General features: G+C 39.4%; 1 protein-coding gene across 1 annotated transcript in view; it reads right to left on the reverse strand.

The window, feature by feature from the left end:
* Nucleotides 1–26,208, reverse strand: part of LOC122808847 (otoancorin-like) — a 224,916-nt gene that overhangs the window by 126,573 nt on the left and 72,135 nt on the right. Inside the window, exon 5 of the mRNA XM_044079940.1 lies at nucleotides 20,235–20,419. Within this exon, the coding sequence (XP_043935875.1) occupies nucleotides 20,235–20,419 (185 nt within the window). The remainder of the gene's footprint in view (nucleotides 1–20,234; nucleotides 20,420–26,208) is intronic.

Genomic DNA, 26,208 nt, shown 5'->3' on the forward strand with positions numbered 1-26,208 from the left:
ATGGGGCGATAGTTTCCAGGGTCCACAGAGGCGCCACCTTTGTGGAGTGGGACCACTGTTGCTGTACACCATTCTTTGGGCACATATCCTGTAGTGAGGCTGAGATTGTACAGCAGTTTTACTTGAGGGATTAGTTCTTCTTGGAGTTCATGTAGGACGCAACCTGGGACGCCATCTGGTCCAATGGAAGCAGTGTTTTTTGCTTTGGAGAGGGTGGCCTTCACCTGAGCATCAGAGATGTTTGGGAGGCTGCACTCTGCCGGGATAGATACTTGCCCTTTTGGGGGGGGGGGGTTGGAGAAGTTTGCACTGAACCTGTCTGCCAGGATATTGGCGATGTCTGTGGGTTTAGTGTATTTTTTGTCATTTAGAATCAACTCAGAACAAGTCTGGCTTACTTTTTCTATAAGCTTACATCTTGTACAAATATTGGAAACCTAAGTGGTACCTTGGTCCTCTCATTATATCTCTGTACGTTTTCAACCAAATTATGACATCAGGGGCCTTCTAGTCACTCTATACCTTTTTGTCCCTTGGTGGCAGCTAGGGAGATGGTCATAATAATTAACATACTAACAGTCTCCTCCCTTAGTCACTTGTAGCAGGTTAAGATTCTCTTTAACCTGTCAACCATAGATGGCAGCTAGAGCCTCTCATTACATGAAAACCCTATTATCCTTAGCTGGGGAAAGTCTTCTACTCACTAAAATATAAACTTATTTTTCCTGTTGGCAGCAAGGGATACATTTCCTCCAACATGTCATTCTCTCAAAATCTATTCACCTGTACATGGCACCAGACTTGCCTTGTTACTAATATTTTCATTTCTCTCTTACCTCATACTTGTTAACAGCATGGTTACCTATTCCCTTGCCATTCCCTCACCAAATAAACCAGATGCTAATCAACATGATAAACATTACCCGCTTCCTTACACTAATCCTCTCACTCAAAATACTACTTGTCTGCTTTCACCTCTCAGACATTTTCCCAGTCAGACTAAAGGATGATATATTCCAAGTAGATTACATCATATATAAAAATGACACCAATCAACATACCAGATGGTATCTTAATCTGTCTGTCTCTCTGACATATACTACTAAAAGATAATGCTGTACACAAATCACACTACTATTAGATTACAATATAATACTTTTTGATAAAAAAGCCTCACTGAGGTTTAACATTCTTAAACCAAACTCGTACTATAAGTTGACCTCTGTACAAATCCAGGGCTCCTCTCTTAAACACAGAATAATACATATTGTATACCAATGAGATGTAAGGAATTAAATATATTAATAAACATTAGCACTATGAATATTAATAAATGAATGATGAAACTGAATAGCTTGTCTACTCACTGAACAGCCTCACATTAATGCTGTATCAGGGTCTTCTTCTTTCAGCTTTTTCTGGTTAGGGGTCACCATAGAAGATCACCTGTCTGCTCATGATTGGCAGTGGAGTTTTACTGTATCGAGTTGCCAGCCCAGTACCCAACCTTCCACAGAAGGCACACACATGCACGCACTCACACCTAGGGCCAATTTAGAGTGTTCAATCCACCTACAGCATGTCTTTGGGATGTGGGAGGAAACCAGAGCACCCGAAGGAAACCCATGCAACCACAGGGAGGGCATGCAGACTCTGCACAGAAGGCACCCCAGCTGAGAATCAAATTGGAGAACCTTTTGCTGTGAGGTAGCAATGCTAACCGCTGCACAACCGTGGCCGCCCTTAATGCTGTGTCAGGGTAATAGCAGAAAATAACTTTAGGCTATTACTCTATGTGCTGTCAAACTATAGTATGTGTTATTATGTAAAAGTGAGGTTGTAATGTGGAGAAGGATTTCTTTTAATTATTATAAACAATATTCATATAGATACTGTTCAGATGACAAACGTTAACATTAAAGAGACACACACACACACACACACACACACACACACACACACACACACACACGCACACACGCACACACGCACACACACACACCAGTTCTTGTTGGACATGTTGTGAAACCTTGTTTCTTGAGCTTAACTCAATGTAAATGTCTGTTTCATGCATATCTTTGTCTTACAGACATGGTTACGGCTGAAGAAGGTCTATGCCTACTTCACTTTCCTGGCTAAGAAATGCAAATAAGTAATTAAATTCATAAGGAGAGCATGCAAAATTCCACACAGACAGCAACAGGATGTCTGGAGTGAATCTTAGATATGTGCATCAGAAGCCTCATATAATCAGTCCCACTACCACCTAGTGGTATTGATCATATTGCGCAAGGGCCATTTTTGCCATAAGTCTCATTTCTTTTTTGAAACTTTAAATTTGAAACACTTTGTATGGTCTTATATTATTATTGTTTTAGGTCAAGCTGTAATTTGCTAAATAAATCTGAGCCACAATCATCATTCTAAATTTTCATTAACTGTTTGGCTCTTCCCCATTCCCCCTTTTCTTTGAGTCTCCAACTGCATTATATTTAGCATTCTTCATAGGTATCACATGTTGTCAGTTATATTTATTTCAATTTTCCCTACTGAGTTCATAGGTAGGTATAATAATACACATTTAATCTGATATGTTCTGCACAAGTGTATTAACATTTATTTAACTTTTAATTTAACATTTATGAAAATTATCAGACCTGCTTTGCCAGCTTCTCTTATCACATCTTAAGTGTTTATTGAATTTAAAGATTCCAGTTTTTCAATTCTTACACAATATCAGGTGTGCAAAAATGGAGTTAAATTAAATGAAAAAAGGGCAATAATGTGGGGCTCCTGGCCTTCATCAGCGGTCACAGAATTAATGCAAAGTCCCACACAATTTCCTTTAGGTTTAGCAGACTGTCAGCCATATTATGTATATTATCCTATTCTACTCTGATACCCCATCCAGCAACCACCTATTCCTGAACCTAGGTCACTGGAAGTACAGTCAGATTAGTTATCTATGTACCAGGTAGCCAGCATTTATGGAATCTTTAACTGTGCCTTTCTGTAAAGACTTAGACTTCCTTTATGAAGTTCACTATTTACTTGTAGCCTCATCTCACAGATGCCTAATTGTTCCAGTTGAATTTGAAGTGTATATTTGTGTATGTTGTATATTTTTAATGTGATACTGATATTTTATCTTTCTGCAATGAATGGTTTTGTAAAATTGTAAAACATTTGGAGAGAAAGACAGTGACTACTTTGTTGTTGTTTTTATTAAAAAATATATATATATACAAACACACACACACACACACACACACACACACACACACACACACACACACGTATGGTTTTAGAGTGTATTAGTCATCTTTACATGCCTTTTTTGTTTTGCAATAAATTCCATCTCCACTGATGCTTTAGATGTTGACATAGCAATTTATTTTGTGAAAAGGGAAATCATATTGCATTATTTTATGGTTTAATGCCATTTGTCTGTTCAGTTCTTCCATAAGGCTCCATTTAGAAAATGATATCATGATGGCCTAATTGTTTCAGTTGAATTCGGTGGAGTGTATAATTGTGCATGTTGTATATTTTTAAATGCAATACTGATATTTTATCATTCTGCAGTGAATAGTTCTGTAAAATTGTAAAACATTTGGAGAGAAAGACAGTGACTACTTTGTTGTTGTTTTTATTAAAAAATATATATGCACACACACACACACACACACACACACACACACACACACACACACACACACACACACACACACACACACGTACAGTTTTAGAGTGTATTAGTAATCTTTACATGCCTTTTTTGTTTTACAATGAATTCCATCTCCACTGATGCTTTAGATGTTGAAGTAACAATTTAATTTGGGAAAAGGGAAATCATATTGCATTTTTTTATGTTTTAATGTTATTTGTCTGTTCAGTTCTTCCATAAGGCCCCATTTAGAAAATGATATCAATATGGCCTTATGTACGGATCTGCATACTAGAGCAAAGCATTCCCAGCTATACATTTTTTTCAGAAGAGCAATTATTGTTTACATTGTGATTTCAATATTATATCATCACATATTTAAAAAAAAAGATGTTTCACTTGTATGGCATACATGACCAACTGCCATATCAAGAAGTCTGCTTCTGCTGAAACTAGCACGGACACTAATTTAGTGTTTAGTATTGTGAGTTTAATCCTTCTTGATGGTGTAGTATATGATATTCTCTATCTTTAAATATTAGAGGGATCTCAGACTGGAAACAAGCAACATTAAGTTCACAACATTTTTGAAAGCAGTGATAAAGATATTATTAAGGCTGGTCACATATCCAAGTTGTTTGAATCTTTACTGAGCAGATTAGAGATTATAAATGTTCCATGGTAACAGAAGAGACCACAATTAATCATTTCAGTTATACTCTGCACTGTATAAATTTAGTTTTTTTTTAAATTAAAGATACCATAATTTTTTTTCATTTTTATAGCTCATGAGAAGTTCTGAAATTATTTCATGTTTTTCCAGAGAAAAGATGGTCCAACTGCAACTACCAGGAGTTCTTTTACTGCAGAGCAGTGTGGCAGAAAATTGCAAACTGTGGATCCAGAAATTATTTTTTCCATTATTTTGAAAGCTAGAGATTGCAGGTAATATTACAATATCATTTGCAATGCTATATATCTATTTGCTATATGCTCACCTCTGCTAATGTACAGCACTGCATGTTCCTATGAAAGCTACATACATTCTCTTGTTTCTAAATGATTTTTATATAAGCTATAGTAAACTTTTTCTCTCATATATGTACATTTACCTATGTTTTGTATTCCTTCTGATATCATGTAACTGTATTTTATGAATATGTCAAAACTGGGGTTAAATGTGAAACTTTTCTCCCTGTGCCTCCACTGAAAATGAGTTTATCCCAGTCAGACTTTTCCTAGAAAAGAAACAAACATAAATAAATAAATAATAAATAATTTTGTTTTTCATATGTGAACAGACTACAAAAGAAGTCTGAAAAGGTAGTGTGCCTTACTTCTGTATGAGAAAAAGAAACATTGAATATATTAAATACTTCTACCTTTCAAGAATAGGAAAAAAAAGGCTTTCAAGATGAATACATGTAATATATTTTTAAGAATATATAGATTCTTTAGACTTTCTTTTTGTATATAATCAGTACAAGAGGTATTTCAAAGAGCAGTTATGCAATTAATTGTTGGCTTAGATGGTGCTGTGAATAAAAGTGATGATCTGTTATGATGGGGTCAAACACAAACATGAAAGGACACTGATACAGTTGTTGAACAGACAAACAAAATAGTTTTAAATTATATAAAAACAAGTCTAAGATATATATATATATATATATATATATATATATGTGTGTGTGTGTGTGTGTGTGTGTGTGTGTGTGTGTGTGTGTGTGTGTGTGTGTGTGTGTGTGTGTGTGTGTGTGTGTGTATCACAAATAATACAATTTCTTTAGAATTGTCTTCCTTACCACATAAAGCAAATTACTTCTCTTATACTATTCAGATGTAATCTGGACAAACTGATTGGTAACTGCAAACTCACCCCTGGTTTAACACCCTTTTCCCCCCATGGATAGGGTCAACATGTAAATGTTCTGCTTATTCCTGGGTCATTAATACTTACTTATAAGTGCTAAAAACTTCATGGAAATACATGGCTAGACTTCTAAAGATGCTTTCCAACCGATGGCCCAGTAAGTATCTATTAACCTATGAACCTATATATTTCATATACTATGTCAGCTAGATTGAAGTCAGACTTTGACAGAGTCAGAGCAATAGTGCAAATACTAAAGCCAGAAGACAAACAGGCATCAATTACATTGTTGGCAATGATGTAGTGTTTTGCAAAATTTATACATAATATGTCTGAGATGACAATGCTTCTTATGAAGTTGTGGGAGATGAAGCCATAAATTAGGCTACGCAAAGGAAAACAATTTGAAATGATGACGAAGAAACAGAAGCACAAACAGTAAATTATGTGTTGCCACTGTATAGGTGTCTTTTTAAAGTGGTACAATACTGTGATAGCACAGTCCTTCCTTACTCAGGGAAAACATATACTCACCAAACACCAAATGCAAGTAGATTCACAGATCTTGAAAATGGTTTTGTGACTCTTGTCTCAGGCTACTGAATATTATCAAGAGCAGCTCAGGCTTATTCTACTCCATTTGTTATGAAACATCATATTCCTGTTCACTGAACATCAAAACCTCAACAGCTGACACAGCACTCCATGCTAACAAGATAAAATACATCATAGATGACATATTCTCCCATGATGATCAAGTCTGTTCAAGCATAAGAAGTGTAATATCTCACTAGCAACCTTTACAGAATCAGGAGGAGCATTCTATCACCAAACAACAAAACTAAGCTAATCACATAACTCATTCCACACTTTTTTATGACTATGCTATCTATACAGGCATTTTAGCCACTCTACTAACAAAACTTGAACCTACCTATTACATTTCAATGAAGTTAATGTTAGGCAGCCCAATGAAAAACACTTACCAGTGCACATTGCTAAATACACTGTCTTTGCCAATTTTCAAGAATCAGGTGACATCCTTTTAATTAGGTACTGCCCATAAATTCTTATACCTTAGTATATATTTCCTCAGTTTCTCATGCTACAGTAGTTGGTATGAACTTTTCATTCATCCCAGAAGGTCCTTACCAAAACAAACTTAACCAGCAACTCTTTTGGTCCTGTATTCAGAAAAGCAGTATGAACACCACTGCCTTATACCCCACTTTTTAGTTCCTTTGGCATTCTTCTGTCATGTACTTCTGATACTCTGTGCATGTTTTCTGTCGCATCTCTGATTTCAGTTTTACCTCCTCCTTCAGACTTCGCTTTATCCTCAACCACACATCCCAGAAACTTGAAGCTGTTAACTCATTCCACTATTTTCCCTTCTATCACTGTTTTCAGCTTCTCCTGCTTCCCCCATTTGTTGCCATGATTGCTATCTTGCCTACACTCAGTTTCAGTGTGCCTTCAGTTTTACCTTTTACTCCCTATCATTTGATGAAGATCTTGTTCAGAGTCTGTTTGTAGTGGCATATCATCTGCATACAACAGCTTTGTTGATCTTTCCCCTCTGACATGTTAGCTGATTTTTGTTCATCCCTAGTATGAACAGGAGTTACCAGATCCTTGTATATAGCCTGCACTAGTTCTGCCAACATTTCTGGGACTTCAAACCACCACACAAATCAGCTTTCACTGACCTTGTCATATGCTTTCATCAAGTCTCAGAATGCCCAGTTGGACTCTTTCCTTATCTCCAGATTTGTCGTCTTCTCTATTAATTTAACTGTAAATATTGGGTCACATTGTACTACATCCTGGGCTGAATCTGAATTGCTCATCTCCCCTCTTACTTTCTACCATCTCCAGCATTTTCATGCAGTGTGATAGGAGTTTCATACCTCTACTTCCCCTCCACACTGACAGGAGTACCTTCCGTAGCCATTTCTCCCCTATTGTGCTCAACATCCTCATGAGGTCTTCTGTGATTTCATCTGAGCCTGACACTTTCCCTGATTCAGTTTTCCTTAGTGCACATCTTACTTATTCTAGGGTGGGTTTTACTTCCTCCTTTATCATACACTGTGTGTGTGTGTGTGTGTGTGTGTGTGTGTGTGTGTGTGTGTGTGTGTGTGTGTGTGTGTGTGTGGTAGTACAGCTTCTATAGGTTTTTCATTCAGAAACTTTTTGAAATGGCATCTGCTTCTACCTTTTTTGTCTTTCTGTTACTGTCTTGCATCTTGATTGATCCTCATTGTGCCATTTACTTAGTCAGAAGCTAATAGAGTTTCTCTGACACCTTGTTTTTCATTTTTCATTTTTCATCATTGTGGCTGCTGTTTTAGCCTTTTTATTAGTCAACTAGTATCCCTCCTCAGTTTAGCCCATATTTTCTATCTCCAATTTTTTCCTGCATTCTTTTCTTCTTTTGATAACTTCCTGGACTTGTGCATTTCATCAACAGCTTAAACCTGTTCTGTTTGGGAATCTGCTACTTTTCTTCTGGTCCACCTACTTCAGCTTTTTCCTGGGGTACTAGAGCCATGAATATTTCCTTAACCCTCCATGATTTTGCTCCAGTCAATGTCTAGGTCATCAACTTAGTTTCTTTCAGTCTTAGAGCCCTAGGTGACCACTGCTGCAGCTGACTGTGGCCACCAGTGCTTTATGCAGGGCACCATATGGCTCACTAGTGAAGACTTTGCAATCTTGATTAGATGCAGGCTGACCATTTCATTAAGGATGACTTTGTAATCCCTGGATGATCCCAATGCCCTTTGACTAAGCCTTAATTGAAAGCTATCTATCTGAGTTGTATGCTGGACATTGTTTAATATGATCTTGTGGCTGTTTCTCTTGAGTTCTGTGTTTCCTTATATGAGCATTAAGGTCACCCATTATCAAGACTAACTCATTTTGTCATGCTTTAATGAGAAATTCCTGGAACTGCTGCTTGAATGCTGTTGTGGAGCACAGGCTGAGATCATGAAGATTGCTCCATCTTTTTACTGGAGTCCAAATGCCACGAGACTGTCACTAATTCTGATTATATCCCTCATGGTTTTCAGAAACCTCCCTTTAACCACAATTCCCACATAATTTCCAGTCTGCCCCCTCCACACCCCAATTAGCAGTAGACAAATTCCAGGCCAAAAGACTTTGTTGCACACCATTTGGCCTCATCTGCTGCATACACAGGATAGTCACTCTATTCCTTACCATCATGTAAACAACCTCCAGGTTGTATTCCACCAATGAACCTATAGTCAGTTTAGCAATCCTTAGTTCATTTTGGCCTGTTGCTTGGTTTTACACCAAGCTTTCTTTCAACAGAGCTCTCCCAGGTAATGAGTTTGGAAAAATTGACACTGGTCATTCAGTGGCTTACTAGTGGCTTACTAGCTCAAGGGTGCTGGGTTTTATAATAAGCATGCAGTGACCAGTGAATGGTATGTAAACCCCTCCCATCTGTAACATGGGGTCTCTGGAACTGGTCAGATTAGTTTGGGTCCTTGGCTCCTTAACCCACTCAGCACAGGCAAATACTTATGTCCCATTTTTTTTTGTTATGTGGCCATATCACTTATAGCCAATTTTTACACACTGATCAGTAGCAAGCCTTAATGAAGCATGCAACCTGCAATCAGTGTTCTCCTGTTTACAGGATGTTGGCACCAAGGTTGCCGTCTAAAGTGGTGAGTTACACAAGACTTTTCCTCCAATAGACATCATCTAAAGTCAGTGCTGATGTCATTTTTGGGTGCATTCTGTTGGCAGATTTCTCTTCATAGGTTCATAGGTTCGTACTAGGCTATCTGCCCTAGGGCATTTATAAGCCTAGCCAGAGTGTGTGTGGCTTTCACCACCCCTTAGGATGAGAATACTACTCCCATTTAGGGTTTAGTTTGCTGTGCCTCTGTCTAGTAGTGACACAGAGATGACCCCCGGGATAAACCTACGATCTCCCATCCACTCGTCAAGATTTCTCTTGAATAGAGTTAGTGAGGGGCTCTGCCTAACATGGATTGGGATTCTGTTCCAGAGTGCAGGGAGCCTCTGGGTTATGAATCTGTCCCTCCAGCATGTCCTTTTTATTTCTGTGTTGAGGTTTAAGTCTCTTGCTCTCGTGGCTCTGATGGATTTGGATTTTCTGAGATGGAGCCCATTAATTCCGGATTGGACATGGCCTTGTACGTCAGGCACAGGTCACCTCTGAGTAGGCGATATGCGACTGAATAGAGCTGGAGTTTTTTCAGTTGGGCAGCATATGACATATGTTTAAGACCCTTTATCCTCTTGGTGAAGAACTTTTGGGGTCTTTCCAACTGCTGCAGATGTTGGGTAAGATACATCCCAATTGGGGCATTGTACTCAATCATTGGCCTGATAAGAGAACAGTACAGGGGCACAATGACCTCTCTTGATCTAGATGTGAAACCCTTCATGATAAGGTGGGCAATATAGAAGGTCTTCCTAACCACTTTGGCAATGTGAGTGTCAAATGAGAGGTTACTGTCAACCTGGGTCCCTAGGTCCCTGATTACCTCTTCCGTGCCAATGGATTACCACCTATGTGGTAATTTGTGGGTACCTTGTTTTTCCCAAAGGGTATGACTATACATTTTTTGGCGTTCAGCTTAAGGCCATGGCTCTGGCACCAATTATCCATTTCTATGAGGCCTCTCTGAAGGATGTTTGTGTCCGCTGGAGTATCAATTATGGCACCCAGTTTGTAGTCATCTGCGAACTTTGTTAGCCACAATCCTCCTATGTTTGCCTGTACCTCAGAAAAATAAATGCTGAACAAGAGGGGTCCCAGGACTGAGCCCTGTGGGACACCGCTTGTGACTGGCTTGGAGTCTGACATAGCTCCAGCAACTCTGACCCTGTGGGTTCTGTCCTTGAGCCAGTTTGCAACCCATCTCGTGACATATGGGTTTACATTTAAGCTGGTGAGTTTGTCTATGATGCCCGAGTGGGGTATTGTGTCAAAGGCTTTTGCAAGGTCAAGGTAGGCTGTGTGAACTGCCTTACCCTCATCAATGGCCTTAGTGACTGTTTCAAAAAAGTCAACCAGGTTCAAAAGGCAGGATCTGCCCTTGACAAAGCCAAATTGGGTAGGATCCAATGTCTGTAGGTCCCCAATGTCTTTGTTTATGAGTTCCATAATGATCCTCTCCATAGCTTTGCAGACCAGGCTCGTCAAGCTTATGGGGTGGTAATTTCCATTCAGTTCAGCTAAGAGGCCTGGGTTTGAACCTGGTACCTTCCATCCTCAAGTAAGCTCCTTTTTACCCTATTATTCACCACAGCAATCCCCATGCATATTTTGAGAGGTAGAAGGACATAGTGACAAGATGCAGACTCCACACAGACAGTGAACAGTGGTTAGGATTTAACCCTGAACTATGGATTTGTGAAGCAAAGATCTTAACCATTACACTGGCATGTAATAGCAAAGCAAAATGCAAAAATAGCATGCATTTTGCATCAGAAACTATAGGACTTTTTATTTTATATTGTACGATGATTATTTTCATCTACATTGGGTTCTTACCACAGAAAATGACAGAATCACTTTAAATGTACTGTTTAGCAAGGAAAAGTAAGAGTCTAGATGTTTAGATTTATTCAGTTAAGATGCACTTTTTTAAGTGTTGCTTCCACTGGTCTTACCTTGACAGTTTAAGGATCTTACATAAGGTTTAATAACATTTTCAGGGTTTCTTCTTTAGTGTTCATAAGATAAGCCCTTCAGTTTTGCTGGCCATCTGGTAAATTTACATTCTTAGCTATTATTTTTATTTCCTTTGCTTCATGCAAGAAATGTATGCATTCCTCTAGGTCATCACCATTTGACTTTGGTGATCTATATAAACCAACAATTGTCATCTGTTCCAGGGTTGTCTTTATTGCCACAGTTATACAATTTATCATGTAATAATCACAGGTGTTGTAATAACCTTTAATCTCTGTCATAAAACCTCCACTTGATTTTTTTAGTATGTCTGCTATGGTAAAACATTTATACCCTGACAGAACTGGTTTCCAGTCATGGTTCTTTAACCATGTTTCAAAAACAATAACATCATCAATCTTGTGTGAATGTAGCACATTTTCCAATTAAAAAATCTTTATTACTAATGCTTCTAGCCTTAACAACCAACACAGATACATCACATTTTGTCATCAGTGAAATGTTAAATTTCTGACCTGACAAATCCTCTCTTCTGTCAAGCACTGCAATATATCTGCTACAATTTTTTTTTCTTTGTCTTGACAAGTAGACCCTCATCCTTTCTAAATATATTTGTGTCCCAAATTAGGCTTGGATGTTCTACACATTTCCACATTCCATTTTTTCATGTAGGCATTTACCCCCAATTTTTTTAATTGACACTAACATGACTCCCCTTTCTACATGTGATTTGTAAAAGGTGTCGTAACACCTGCGTATGGTAGGCTATCTAACATGGTTGTAAGATCCTTACTAACACAGAGTGCTTGAAGATGTGATCATTTGCACTAACACGAAGAAAAGTGTCATACTTACTTATATTAAGGTATTCTAAGGCCCCACTCACATCTTTTATTTTTGTTCCTCAAAAGCATAACACTATTTGACATTCATTATCCTCTCTGCAAATATAAGTGTCAGTTCCTCTGATTAACTGAATCTCTAATCACTAGTGTATTATTTCTGACCAGATTTGAAAAATATCACACTTCTAATTCAGTAGTGTCTGCTCTATCAGTTGTTACAAAGGAATGATCTTTATCACCATTAGTCTTATTAATCCCACTGGATTCATTGCTTATTACAATTGCATGAATACAATTCTCAACCAGCTGTACTTGTACAGTTTGAGACATATTGTAAACTTCAGTCTTTTTCTTCTTTTTTTTTCTTACAGTAATGTTCTGCAATCCTTCTAAGTTCAGTTTTTCTTCCTTTTTGCCTGCCCCTTGCATCTCTTTGTTGTATCTTCTCTGTTGGAAAAAAAATGTCATTTTCTGTAGACTGAATGTTTTGTGATTGAACTATGTAACCATTCCTTGGAATGTGTGTGCTACATATTAAAGCAGTGTCCTTTATAGAACAGATTATCTTTGTATTATAGACATTAATACATTTCTTCTTTTTCCTAGTTAATTGTTATGAACTTCAACCCTTCTTTCTTTTTTCTTTTACATACTCAAAATCCTCAGATTGTGAATACTTGTATCTTGAATTTCAAAGTTGTCATTGATAGTATCTTGTAGGGGCTGAATTATTTTAAACGGGCAGTGGACATTTCCTTTCCTAAATGTGTTCTATTTTTCACTTTGCCTAGTATTTATCTTATCACCCTGTCATTAAAATACATAGTTTCATAGTTTAGTACTAGGCTATCTGCCCTGGGGCATTTATAAGCCTAGCCATAGTGATGTGGCTTTCGCCACATAATAACAGTATTCCAAGCTGTGCCAATTGCACAAGTGCGATCATCTTCAGTAAGACAAGATTTATTATTAATAATACTAGTAAGTCAATCATCCAACATTTCATAGGTTCATAGGTTCATAGGTAGGTACTAGGCTATAGGCCCTAGGGCCTATATAAGCCTAGCCAAACGGTACCCTGGCTTTTGCCACCCAAGAAAATTATTTTCCTGTGCCCCTGTCAAGCAGAGCCACAGAAATGATCCCTGGGGTGAATTTCCTATCTCCCATCCAGTCATCAAGATTTTTCTTGAAGAGTGCTAATGAGGAACTTTGTTTGATATAGACAGGTAGTTTGTTTCAGAGTATGGGAAGTCTCTGGGACAGGAATCTATCCCTCCAGCATGTTCTGTTTATTGTGATGACAAAGTTTAGGTCCCTAGAGCATGTAGCGCAGAAGGATTGGGATTTCGTTATGTGGAGCATGTCCATCAGCTCTGGGTTTGACATAGCTTTGTATGTTAGGCAGAGATCACCTCTGAGTAGGCGATATGTGACAGAGTAAAGCTGGAGTTTTTTGAGACGATCTGCATACGGCATCTGTTTAAGGCCGGTAATCTTCTTTGTGAGGTGTTTCTGTGGCCTTTCCAGTTGTTGTAGATGTCTTGTGAGGTACATACCAAAAGGAGCATTGTACTCTATAATGGGTCTAATGAGTGATGAATAGAGGGGAACAATGACCTCTTTTTTCCTTGATGAGAAACCTTTTGTGATGAGGTGTGCCATGTAAAAGGATTTCCTGACTACTGTAATGATGTGATTTTCAAAGGTGAGACTACTGTCCACCTGTGTCCCAAGGTCTCTTACCATACTTTCGGTGTTAAGTAGACTACCGCCTATGTGGTTGTTCATGGGTACAGAGTTTTTGCCAAAAGGGATGACAATGCACTTTTTGGCATTGAGCTGGAGGCCATGGCTTTGTCATCAGGCATCTGTCTCAGTGAGGCCCTTTTGTAGGATGTCCACATCGTTAGGAGTTTTGATTATGGCTCCTAGTTTGCAGTCATCTGCAAACTTTGTTAGCCAAACACCTTCTGTATTAGTCTGTACTTCAGAGTAGATACCAAACAGGTGAGGACCTAGGACTGAACCCTGTGGTACTCCACTTGTCACTGGTCTGAAGTTGGATTTAGAGTCTGCTACTTTCACAGTGTGGGTTCTGTCAGTGAGCCAGTTGACAACCCATCTTGTGACATAGGGATTCATACCTAGTTTAGTGAGTTTATCTATAATTCCAGCGTGGGGGATGGTGTCAAAAGCCTTGGCGAGATCTAGGTAGGCTGTGTGAACCACCTTACCCTCAGCTAAGGCTTTGGTGACCGCTTCATAGATGTCTATCAGGTTTAGGAGACATGATCTGCCTTTTACAAACCTGAACTGGGTAGGGTCCAGAGTTTGGAGATTACCAATGTCATTGTTTATAAGCTCCATGATGATATGTTCCATAGCCTTGCAGACCAGGCTCGTCAGGCTAATGGGGCAGTAGTTCCCGGGGTCCGTGGTGGCTCCCCCTTTGTGGAGTGGGATAACCGTTGCTGTGCACCATTCAGTGGGCACAAAGCCTGAGGTGAGGCTATGATTGAACATGGCACTTAGGTAGGGACATGAGAAACACCAATATCCAATGTTAACAGGTGTTACCTTTATATATAAATGTCATTTAATACATCTTCAATCACAAACAATTAAAGAATTGTAAAAGAAAAGATAAATAAAAATCAGTGAACACAGAATGCAAAGAAATTAAAACAGTTAATAATTTAAGTCAAATTGTATGCTGAAATGACATGGACGCTATGCAACTAAGTATTAAATTAAGTCCACTGAGCAAACCTTGTACAAAGGGAAGTAATTTGTAAAGTACTCACTCTGTCCTATCGTAGCAGTTGTGCCAGTCACATTAAAATTAGAGATATCTTTTTCTTCCAACAAACAGTGAAAATCAGAAGTAAGTAATAAAATATAAATCAAAGTAAACCTTCCTGTCTAAAATATATCCCCCTTTTCCAGCAAACAGTGAACATCAGAGGTGTAAGCAAAATATAAATCAAAATAAATCTTTTCTTACCAAAGTGCTGCACAATAAATCACAAAACAACACTGGCTGGTTTCAGATAAGCTCTTTGGTTATTCTGGGAACCCCCATTTTACAATGGGACCATCTGGGTAGCTTTCTACTTACCAGCTGCGCCGTCCATCTGATAGGATAGGCTGAATATCTTCAAGATTTGGTATTTATCAGTACATATGTTAAGCTTGTTTTGCCTCCTGTATGCTAACATACTGTTTACCCATTCACTCAGCTGTTTTTCTTAACTCTAACTTCCATGAGCTCCAGTGCTTGCTCTGAGTGCAACTGGAATGCTTCACGGAACATAAATCATTGGTATTTCTTTGGGAGAAATCTTATTGTGATATTCTCCATGTGGCCAACACAGTTCTTAAAACAAATCAGAACTCCTCTGCAAAACTTTATCAGTATGTTACAGCACACTTTCAACACCTTCAGAATCATGTTTCTGAACTTGCAGTGAAGTATTAATTATATAACTTCTCTTTTTGAATCTGCAAGCCACATTGGAATTATTATTTTAAGAAAATGTCTTTGCTTTGATACCATGAACCTGAACACCTGATACTGCAGCTAACTAAATTTCACGAGAGATGCTGCACAAATGTGCAAGGGATGTTATGACTGCCCTTCATGACAATGTGCATGTTCTGACACTGTGCAACTTCAGTATTATCAGATTTACTGTTTTGATATTTACTTTGCTTTTGGCTACACTTTATACTAACAAGTGAACCACTCTGCATCTGTAGAGGGTAAACTCTTTCAGTCATGCCAGGTGCTGCACAAACTTTGCAAATTAAAATGTTTTGTTGCTTTAACCACTGTTCTCTACAGATTCCTTAGAACACTAATCTATATTTCTTGCAGGCTTCATGTTATGCCCTGAATACATCAAGGGCATACATAAAAACATGTACACATTATTAGGCAGACTCAACATCTTATATGTAGAGTCAGGCAATATATTACATTCACCCCCTGTGTCAGTTTTAAATTAAACATACATGCCATTGGTTATCACATTTTCTGACCAAAATATGTAATTTTCACTACTCACAATAAGCAGACTCCTCATTATTATTACTGCTACCATGGATAGTTGTATCACTGCTTTCAGTACACTCCATACAACTCAACTGTGCCCACAAATATTTCCATTTTGTTTCACTCTTTTGCATCTAATACACACAGATCTTGCTGCAGGTTTTTATTTGTACTTATGCTGACTGTTATGAAATGGTTGTGAGTAACAAAAGTTGGTCAACAGGCTTTCTTGTACCTATAACCACATTGCATGCACTGGGTGTGGTTTTTGCTTGTAAATTTCTTCTTCTTCTTTTGGCTTATCCAGGTTAGGGGCCGCCACAGTGGATCACCTGTCTGCTCATAATTGGCAGTGGAGATTTACGGTTTTGAGTTGCCAGCCTGACACCCAACCTTCCACAGAAGGCACACACACATATGCACTCATGCCTAGGGCCAATTTAGAGTGTCCAATCCACCTGCAGCATGTCTTTGGGATGTGGGAGGAAACCACAGCACCCGGAGGAAACCCACGCGATCACAGGGGGGGGGGGACATACAGACTCCACACAGAAGGGACCCCAGCCGAGAATCGAACCAGAGAATCTCTTGCTGTGAGGCGCCAATGCTAACTGCTGCGCCACCCAAATTTATTACTAGGTGCCAAACTGGTTGCCATATGGATGTGGTTCCTAGATTTGTGGTTTTATTTTGAACGTTTTAGCACTTTTTGAATGTGTTTTGTCCTATTTTTTCATTCACAGTCTTTATTTTACTTACTTCTATCTCTTCAGTCATACTTTTAGCTGCATTCTTAAATTTTTAATCACTGTACACATTGGTTGTTGTGTACATTTTCAGGTTTCCTTAATAATTTGCTTGTGATTTGATCATTTCTGATTCCAAACACAATTTACTCCCTTAATAGTAAATTATGTAGGTTTATAGGTATTTATTAGGCTAATGACCACCAAGACCATTTTAAGCCTAGGCATGCAACTCAGCCCATTTGTGTCCCTGTGTATAATGGGCATTTATTAAGAGGGGGTATGTTAGGAAGTTTATAAAGGTTATGTGGGAGATATGTTAGTTTGTGCATAGTTACTGTCTGCACTATCTATCAGAGACATGGGAGCCAGACTCTGGGTGAATTTCTGATTTTCCATCCATTGTTCAAGGTTACACTTAAATAGGGTTAGGTACGGACTCTGCTTCAAATGGATGGGGAACCTGTTCCAGAGCATGGGGATCCTTGGAGACACATATCTGTCTTACCAACATGCGCTATTTATGTTACAAGCAAAATGTAAATCATTGGATCTACTGGTTCTGATGTGGTTTATTTTGTAGATGTGCAAAAGGTCCATCAGAGCTGTATCTGAGGATACTTTGTTTGCCAGGCATAGATTGCCTCTTAGTAATCTGTATGTGACTGAGTATAGAGATAAGGCTTTAAGGTGATCTGTATAGGACAATATGTTATAACCTGGATTCTCCTAGTAAAGAACCTTTGTGGGAATTCCAGCCATTGCAAGTGTCTGGTCAAGTCCATGTCAAAGGGGGAATTATACTCGATTGGTCTGATAAGGGCTGAATAAAGTGACACAATGATTTCCTTGGACATGGATGCCATGCCCTTATTGATAAGTTGGGTGACATAGAATGATTTTCTTACTACCTTGACCATATGTTGATCAAAGGCCAGATTACTATCTACATATATTCCAAGATCCCTGACTACCAGATCAACTTATAGGGGTGTCTGATGAATGGAGTAATTAGCCTGGGTGGCCATTTTCCCAAAATGCACTATAATGCATGCCTTGGCATTGAGTTTTAATCCATGGCTGTGGCACCAGTCATTTGTCTGTGTCAGACCCTCTTGTAAGATGTTTGTGACTGGAGGGAGTCTATGACAACTACCATTTTGCAGTCATCTGTGAACTTCATCTGCCAAAGGCCCTTGACATTAGCCTTTACTTCCAAAAAGTAGATTAAAATAGTAGTGGTCCCAGCACAGAGCCCTGAAGTACCCCACTGGTGATGGGTCTTTTAGTGGAGGTGGTCTCACCAATCCTGATTTCCTGGGTCCTGTCTGTGAGCCAGCTGACAATCCAATGAGTTATGTAAGGGTTTATGCCCAGTTTAGTGAATTTGTCAAATGTTCTGGAGTGGGGTATTTTATTGAATCTCTTAGCCAGGTCCAGGTAGGCAATATGCCTTTCTCCTCTTCCACCAACTTTAGTAGGCATGATCTTCCCTTGACAAAGCCAAATTGGGTTGGGTCCAGTGTCTGAAGTTTGCCTATGTCTTTGTTGATCATTTCCAGATAACTTGTTCCATGGCTTTGTATATCAGAGTAGGTTGCCAGGTTCAGTTACATACGCATCAGTGGTCTCATCAACCCACTTGATTTCTAATGAAAAATAAATGCCTTACATAAGATTGATTATTCTTTGTCTCATAGTATGGTTGAAATTTATATTTCAGTCATGAAATCTTGTTAAGCTTTTCCTGCCTTAGGTTAAAAATGTTAAAATACTTTAATTGCTTCATCACCACTGACATGAGGGAACATTGTATTCAAGAGTTACGGGCAAGGTTAGGGTTAGAGTTAAGGTTAGCATGCATTACTAAATAATGTAGGGGAGGGGCTTCAATTAAAGAAGCAGAAGCAAGGCTAGGATGGGGCAAAGGAGGCAGCTGCCCTGGCCACACAGTGTTAGGGTGCATGATTGGCAGAAGCCAATTACTAGAAGAGCAGTACAGGTATTGATTTCCGTACTGGCATTACTGAATATTTACACAGAAATGAAACACACCTATTGATGTCAGGACTGAAGCACTTGCTTTGGCACGTGTGGTATAACTTGTAGCAAGCTGGTTTTTACAAATGTATTAAGTAGCTTGCTACAGTTTTTAAATGCAGAAGGTTTTTTTTTGCTCCTCAGTACGGTTGAGAGGGGCACAGACTCAGAGTACCTGGCCTTCCTAGGAGAGAGCTGAGAAGTACCAGATTGGGGAATGGACCTCTTTTTTTTTTGCTCTACAGCTAATAGTTGAAACGTACCAGATCATTGGACTGCACATGGTGCAAAATGAGACAGCTATGGCTCTGTAAAGAAATGTTCAACAAAAGCAGTGTAACCATTAAGACATCTAAGGAGACACCACATTGACATTTATATGGCATCAGGCCTAGTTTAAGCCTAGCTAATATATGGCCTTAGCTTTGCTAGTGCTGTTTTGCACTGCAAAATGGTACATCTCCAAGTTTATTTCACAGTATTTACACAGAAACATGTAAACAACCACATTCCTGCTTATCATGTAGTTCAAAAAAGTGACTGCATGATGACACTATGGAGGGAATGATTAGTTTCCAAAAAAGGGTCTATATTATTTCAGTGAATGCTTAAAATAGCGAACTTTGTTTAATCGACCTTAATAAAGTTGAAATTCCTAAATCTTGAACACATGGAACAGTGATTTTTTCCCAGGGAAAAAAAATCGCTGATCTGTAAAAAAAAAAAAAAAAAAAATCCAACACAAAATCAAGTGGGGGGCTTTGCCCACCCCCCCTACTTAAATATACCAACTCCGGGATTGCGCTACCCAGTGATTTTTTCCCTGGGAAAAAATCGCTGTTCCGTGGGTTCGGGATTTAGGGATTTCAACTTTATTGGGTCGAATAAACAGCATTTGCTGAAATAATATACACCCTCCAAAAAAGGTAGAATGAGATGTAATCATAGCTTTAAGAGAAACCAGTTTTTGTACTTTAACATATATGAAAAAGGCAATCAAATGTAAAAGAAAAAAATAACATATACACATACACATACACGTACTCACTCGCTCTCACACATGCACTCGCTGTCACACAAACACTCACACATGCACACACTCACAGACACACACACACACACACACACACACACACACACACACACACACACACACACACACACACACACACACACACACACAGTTAAAATTAAACCAGCATTACTAATGTTAAACAAATGCCATTGTATTAACCTGCCAGTGGTATCATACTACCACTTTCCACCGTGCATGAGAAGACAACTGTAAATGTTGCTTACTTCCAGAGCCTTTGCCTTCAGGGCAGCCAGCTGATCATCTCTGAAGCTTCTGACCGCACCAAGTACATCTACAGTCATACTGAAGGTGTCTGCAGTCATGCAGGCCAACACTTCTGGCATCAGGTAACAGTTCCCTTCTTTTAAATTCATGATCATTTCGACTGTTGGAATAATTGAACAGGGAACTGACAATGCAAACAACAAAAAATATGTTAGAAGACAGTAGATTAAAATAACTCGTTACTCCTGTAAACATCTGGGATAAGAATGCATGTTAAATTTCACTGGCATACTGTTTGTCAACATGTCAACAATACTCTTTTCCAAGATCACTGTCTCTGTAATGCTAGTTAACATTCAGTAATCCAAAAACACTTCAGAAGAATAATTATTAAAGCTTATAAAATATTGCACGATAACCATAAGAATCAATCAGAGGAGGTTGGAAAAATATTGGGAAAGAGGTTGGATAAGCAATTTACAAGGGAACATTTGGAGTACATATGTGTGGCTCCCAAATATGGAACAAAGTCTAGGTTTAGGACTTTTGCTTGGGAGTGTTTGCATAAGTATTTTTATACCCCAAGCAGACTCCAAAGATTTTTTCCTCAAGTAGATTGCAAATATCTGTGGTGTGATAAGGAAAAAAAAGAGGTACTTGGGGACATATGTTTTAGGAGTGTAATGAGATGGCAGATTTTAAAAACTCTTTTCTGAAGCATTTATAGCAAGGAGTATCTGTTTCATACAACAGACATATAATTTTTGTTTGTCTTTTCCCGGTTAGGGGTCACCACAGCGGAACTCCGGTCCGCTAATGATTGGCCGTAGATTTTCACGAATGCCGAGGTGCCAGCTCGACGTTCAACCTTCAGTGAAGGCACACCCATTTACGCATGTCTTTTGAATGCCCACCCAACCGCGGGGAGGACATGCAGACTCCACACATAGGCACTCCCCGCACTCCAGCTTAGAATCGAACGGGAGAGCCTCTTGCTGTGAGGCAACAGCGCTACCGCTGCACCACTGCGGATTCACAACAGACATATAATAGTGTAAAACAACACAGAGACGATACTTGTGTAATACAATACTGAAAGTTCAGTAGAGATAATGTGAGTACACAAAAGGCAATTCTGCAGTAACAACTTATTTACATATTGTAGCATTTTGGGATATTGAATATTGTATGTGATGTAAACATTGTAAAAATACTATATTTATAGGGATTTTGGCTTTACAAATTACTAATTAAATTGTGCAAAGTAAATATTACATAAAAATACAGTTTTTTTAGTCACTGGGTGCTATGTATGCTATGCTATGTATCAGAAGATAAATTAATTCACATTGGGGTAATGGGCCATTATGAGTCCAATTATATGATTTATCTTTGTATAAAGTTAGGGCTTTTATAAACTATGGCAGATTTGCTAAAAGCTACAGTTTCAGTGAGGAAAACTCATTCTCCTGTGAACTGGGAGACTGGATTTCACCTGGAGATGGTCATTGTGCTTCAATCATACACCAAGAAGGATTATCAAGAAGGAAGGCTGTCTAGAGTGGAAAGCTCTAGAAAAGGTAGGCCTGCAGTGAGATACTCTGGATGGGAAACAGGTTCTTTTAACCCTGCAATACATTCATCTTAACCAGACTAGATTATTATATATTTAAGCTTTTACTCAAAAATCCATAAGCAGACATTTTTCTCTAACTATATTTATTTTCAAAATTTGCTTTCTGATCATGACTAGAGCTACTTGTAAGGCAAACAAAAGCTTTAATTTTATTTTTTTAGGCCCACTGTCTTCAAAATACCACATTAAATGCCAGTTGTGAGCAGCAGCAGTGGTATTATATGCCAACTAGCTATATCCTCAATTCTGCCACTCTGTAAGTGGGTACTCTGCTGTTTTTGCTGATTGCCTTTAACAGATAGAAGTGTATTAAAAGTTGATAACAAACAGAAGTTGCTGTTTTACATTGCTTTTAAAAGTGACTACTCTACAGTACAAGTAAAGCTAAGAAACTTGATAAAGATTGTGTCCTAGTACTGTTTTCTACCTTTGTTGAGAAATTAAGTCTCGCCATCTGTGCTCCATTCCATGATGTTAGTGAATCAACTGCAGTACCCCAAAGTGAGCTGAGTGAGACTGTGTCAGTACTGCCAGTGTTTGTAGAAACAACTAAACCATGCAAACATTAAGTGAGTCCTGAAACTAAACCACCCTTAAAGAAGTTGCCCAAAAAAGGTGATATAGAGTTATACTTGATTATATTTGAACACTATGGTACATAAGAGACCTGGAATAAAAGTGAATGGGCAAACATTCTCTCTTTACAGCTGTCTAAAGATGCTTTAAAGGTATATATGAAAATGGAGGATACAAACTACTTAGACAGTGATAACCTGAAAAAGCACTTTTGTCTATAACACACATTACTCTTGAAATGCAAGCTACTAAATGCCACAGCTGGACTTTTAATGCCAGCAAGATAGTAAGAACTCATATGCATGATGTCACTGTAGGAGGTTTAAGGTATTGCACAGTAAAGATTCTAGAATTGTTGGATCTTTCTTGTAGTTTTTACTAAATGGCTTCTTTGTTTGACCTTTTTCCTTTTAGCTTAGATGTTATTCAGGAAATTTCAGCAACACCTTAATGTTATGGGCTTGTTTATAAGCTCTGAGGAATCCACTCATGCTATGCTGACATGTTCAGAAAGAAGGCAAAAATGTCATGTGTCTAATACTAGTGTAAATTGGCCTTCTTGGCCTAAATGCATCTTTAAAAACTTAAAGTGAAAGTAAAAAAAATCAAAGGCATTCTGAAGCCTTGTTGCTGAAACACTGGTATAGGTTCATAGGTGTGTACTAGGCTAATGGCCCTGGAGCCTTTACAGGCGTAGCCCATGGGATTACCCGGGCATCATGCCACCCGACCTTAGTTCCCAGTGCATCTGTCAAGTAGAGCCACTGGAGTGATCCCCAGGGTGAATTTTCTACTTCCCATCCACTCGTCAAGATTTCTCTTGAAGAGGGCCAGTGAGGTGCTCTGTTTGACATGTATGGGAAGTCTATTCCATGGCATGGGCAGTCTCAGGGTTATGAACCTGTCCCTCCAGTATGTTCTGTTGATTGTGGTAATGAGGTTGAGGTCTCTGGAGTGTGTGATGTGGAGGGATTGGGATTTCTTTAGCTGTAGTATTTCCAGCAGAGCTGGGTTAGACATGGCTTTGTAAGTCAAGCAGAGATCACCTCTAAGTAGGCGATATGAGACAGAGAGTAGTTGGAGTTTTTTTAGTCTGTCCATACAGGACAAGTGTTTAAGGCCTAGGATCCTCTTTGTGAGTTACTTTTGCAGCCTCTCCAGTTGTTGCAGGTATCTAGTAAGGTACATGCCAAATGGGTAATTGCACTCGATGATTGGCCTAATGAGGGAAGAGTGGAGAGAGATAATGACCTCTTTCTTCCTGGATGCAAAATCCTTAGTAATGAGATGCGCCACATAGAAGGACTTTCTGACCACAGTGGCAATGTGGTGGTCAAAAGAGAGGTTGTTAACCTGTGTTCCCAGATCTCTTATAATGCCTTCTGTGTTCGGTGGACTACCATCTATGTGGTAATTCATGGGAACCGGGTTTTTCCCAAAGGGGATGACGACACATTTTTTTGTCATTAAGCTTAAGGCCATGGTTCTCAGTGAGGCCTTTCTGTAGGATGTCAACATCACTTGGGGAGTTAATAATAGCGCCCAACTTGCAATCGTCCGCAAACGTTGTCATTCAGAGTCCCTTTGTGTTGGCCTGGACTTCAGAGAAGTAGATACCAAACAGGAGAAGACCCAGGACCGAACCCTGTGGGACTCCACTCGTGACTGGTCAGCAGTCTGACTTGGAGTCAGCTACTTTCACACTGTGGGTTCTATCTGTGAGCCAGTTTGCAACCCACCTAGTGATACAGGGGTTGATGCCTAGCTTAATGAGTTTTTCTATGATTTCTGAGTGAGGAATGGTATCAAAGGCCTTGGCCAGATCAAGGTAGGCTGTATGAACCACCTTGCCTTCATCCACAGCTCTGGTGACTGACTCAAAGAAGTCGACCAGGTTGAGCAGGCATAATCTACCCTTCACAAAACCAAACTGTGTGGGATACAGAGTTTCGAGATTCCCTATATCCTTGTTTATTAGGTCCATGATGATGCATTCCATAGCTTTGCATATCAGACTCGTCAGGCTAATGGGTCGATAGTTCCCAGGGTCTGTAGTCACTCCTCCTTTGTGGAGAGAGATGACTGTAGCAGTGCTCCATTCGGTAGGGACAAAGCCTGAGATGAGGCTGTGATTAAACAGGGCATACAGGTGAAGTGGCAGTTCACTCTGTAGTTCATGCAGAACACAGCCAGATATACTGGCAGGTCCCATAGAAGCTGTATTCATGGCCTTGGACAGTGCTGTTTTAACCTGTGCAGCAGTAATACTGGGTACCTGGAAATCTACTGGTATTGTGATTGGTCCTTTGGGGGGGAAAGAGGGGTAAAGTTGGCACTGAATTTGTTGGCCAGTATATTGGCAATATCTGTTGGCTTGGTGTAGGAGATACCATTGTGCAGTAGCACAGAGCAAATCTGGGTATTACCATGGATATGATTCTTTACATAGTTATAAAAGACCTAGTGGTTGTCTTTACTATCTGCTGCAATTCTGTTTTCAAAGCTAACCTTAGAGGATTTGTTGATGAATCTCTACTTTTTGTTGAGGCTGATAAGGGAGTTTTTCCAGTCTTGGGGACTTCACCTTATTCCACATCAGTTTCCTCCTTCTGTTGTAGAGTTTGTTTATGGCAGGGGACCACCAGATTGGCTTCCTTTTTTTTGAAGGAGAGTGTATTTGTTCTATTAGGTATGACAAGATCCATGCATTTGTGTACATGTTGATACAGTGTACTGATGTATGATTCAGTGGTCATGCAACTATTCTCCATTTGCATGGGTGCTATGAAGTTAGCCACTTCTGTTTTTAGGAGCCCAAAGTTAGCTTTGGAGAAGTTTTTCATGGTGGTTACCTTTGCAGGGTGGGGGTGGGTGGAAGGGATGTGGATTTCGAAGGTGATTAGGTTGTGGTCAGATCTAACCAGGGAGGAGTTGACTATTGGTGTAGAGCAACAGTCGCCCATATTAGTAATGAACAGGTCAAGGATGTTGCTACCTCTAGTGGGGGTAAGAACAAGCTGGACCAGGGCATTGGAATTAATGAATTCCAGGAAACATCGGGCAAATGTATTGGAACATGAGTAGTTTTCCCAGTTAATGGAGGGGTAGATGAAGTTGGCCAGTACGAGAGTGTTAGGTTGGACCCTAATATTCTCTAGGGTGCTTAGGAACATGGAGTGTGAGTCTTGGGACATGGTTGGGGACCTATAGTAGTCTACGACCTGAATCGCTGTTGTACCCAATGTTACCTGCACCTGAACTATCTCTGATGCATTATGTTGGGCTACCAGTCTGGAGGTGTGCACATCCTTAATGAATATGGAAACACCACCACCTTTGGAGCTTCAGTCCAAGTTCTGAGGCCAAAAGGTGTGGAACGAGTTATAGCCTGGTAGTGCAGGGGTGCTTTCTGCTGCTTTGAACCAGGTCTCTGTTACAGCACAAATGTCGATGTTCTCCATTTTAAGGAATGCTTCAAGCAAGTGCATTTTGAGATTTAGACTTTTAACGTTGAGCAGCATGACCCTCAGATTGCATTTGTTTGTAGCTGTTATGGTGGTAATTTGGTCTTTGGAACACTGCCTAAAAAAGCACTATAGGGGTGGCAAGAGCCTTGCCAGTATCCGGAAGTGCAGGGGTGACAGATGCCAGCCATCTCTGCAAAGCATCGAGGTCTGTCAATTATGTCATCCCAGGCAGACAGATACTGGATCACCTTAGAATGACACCAGAAACTTAGCCAATAGTTGAAATCAATCACT

The sequence above is a fragment of the Protopterus annectens genome, chromosome 8.part0 (assembly GCF_019279795.1).
Source record: "Protopterus annectens isolate FY-2018-M chromosome 8.part0, PAN1.0, whole genome shotgun sequence".
NCBI lineage: Eukaryota > Metazoa > Chordata > Ceratodontiformes > Protopteridae > Protopterus > Protopterus annectens.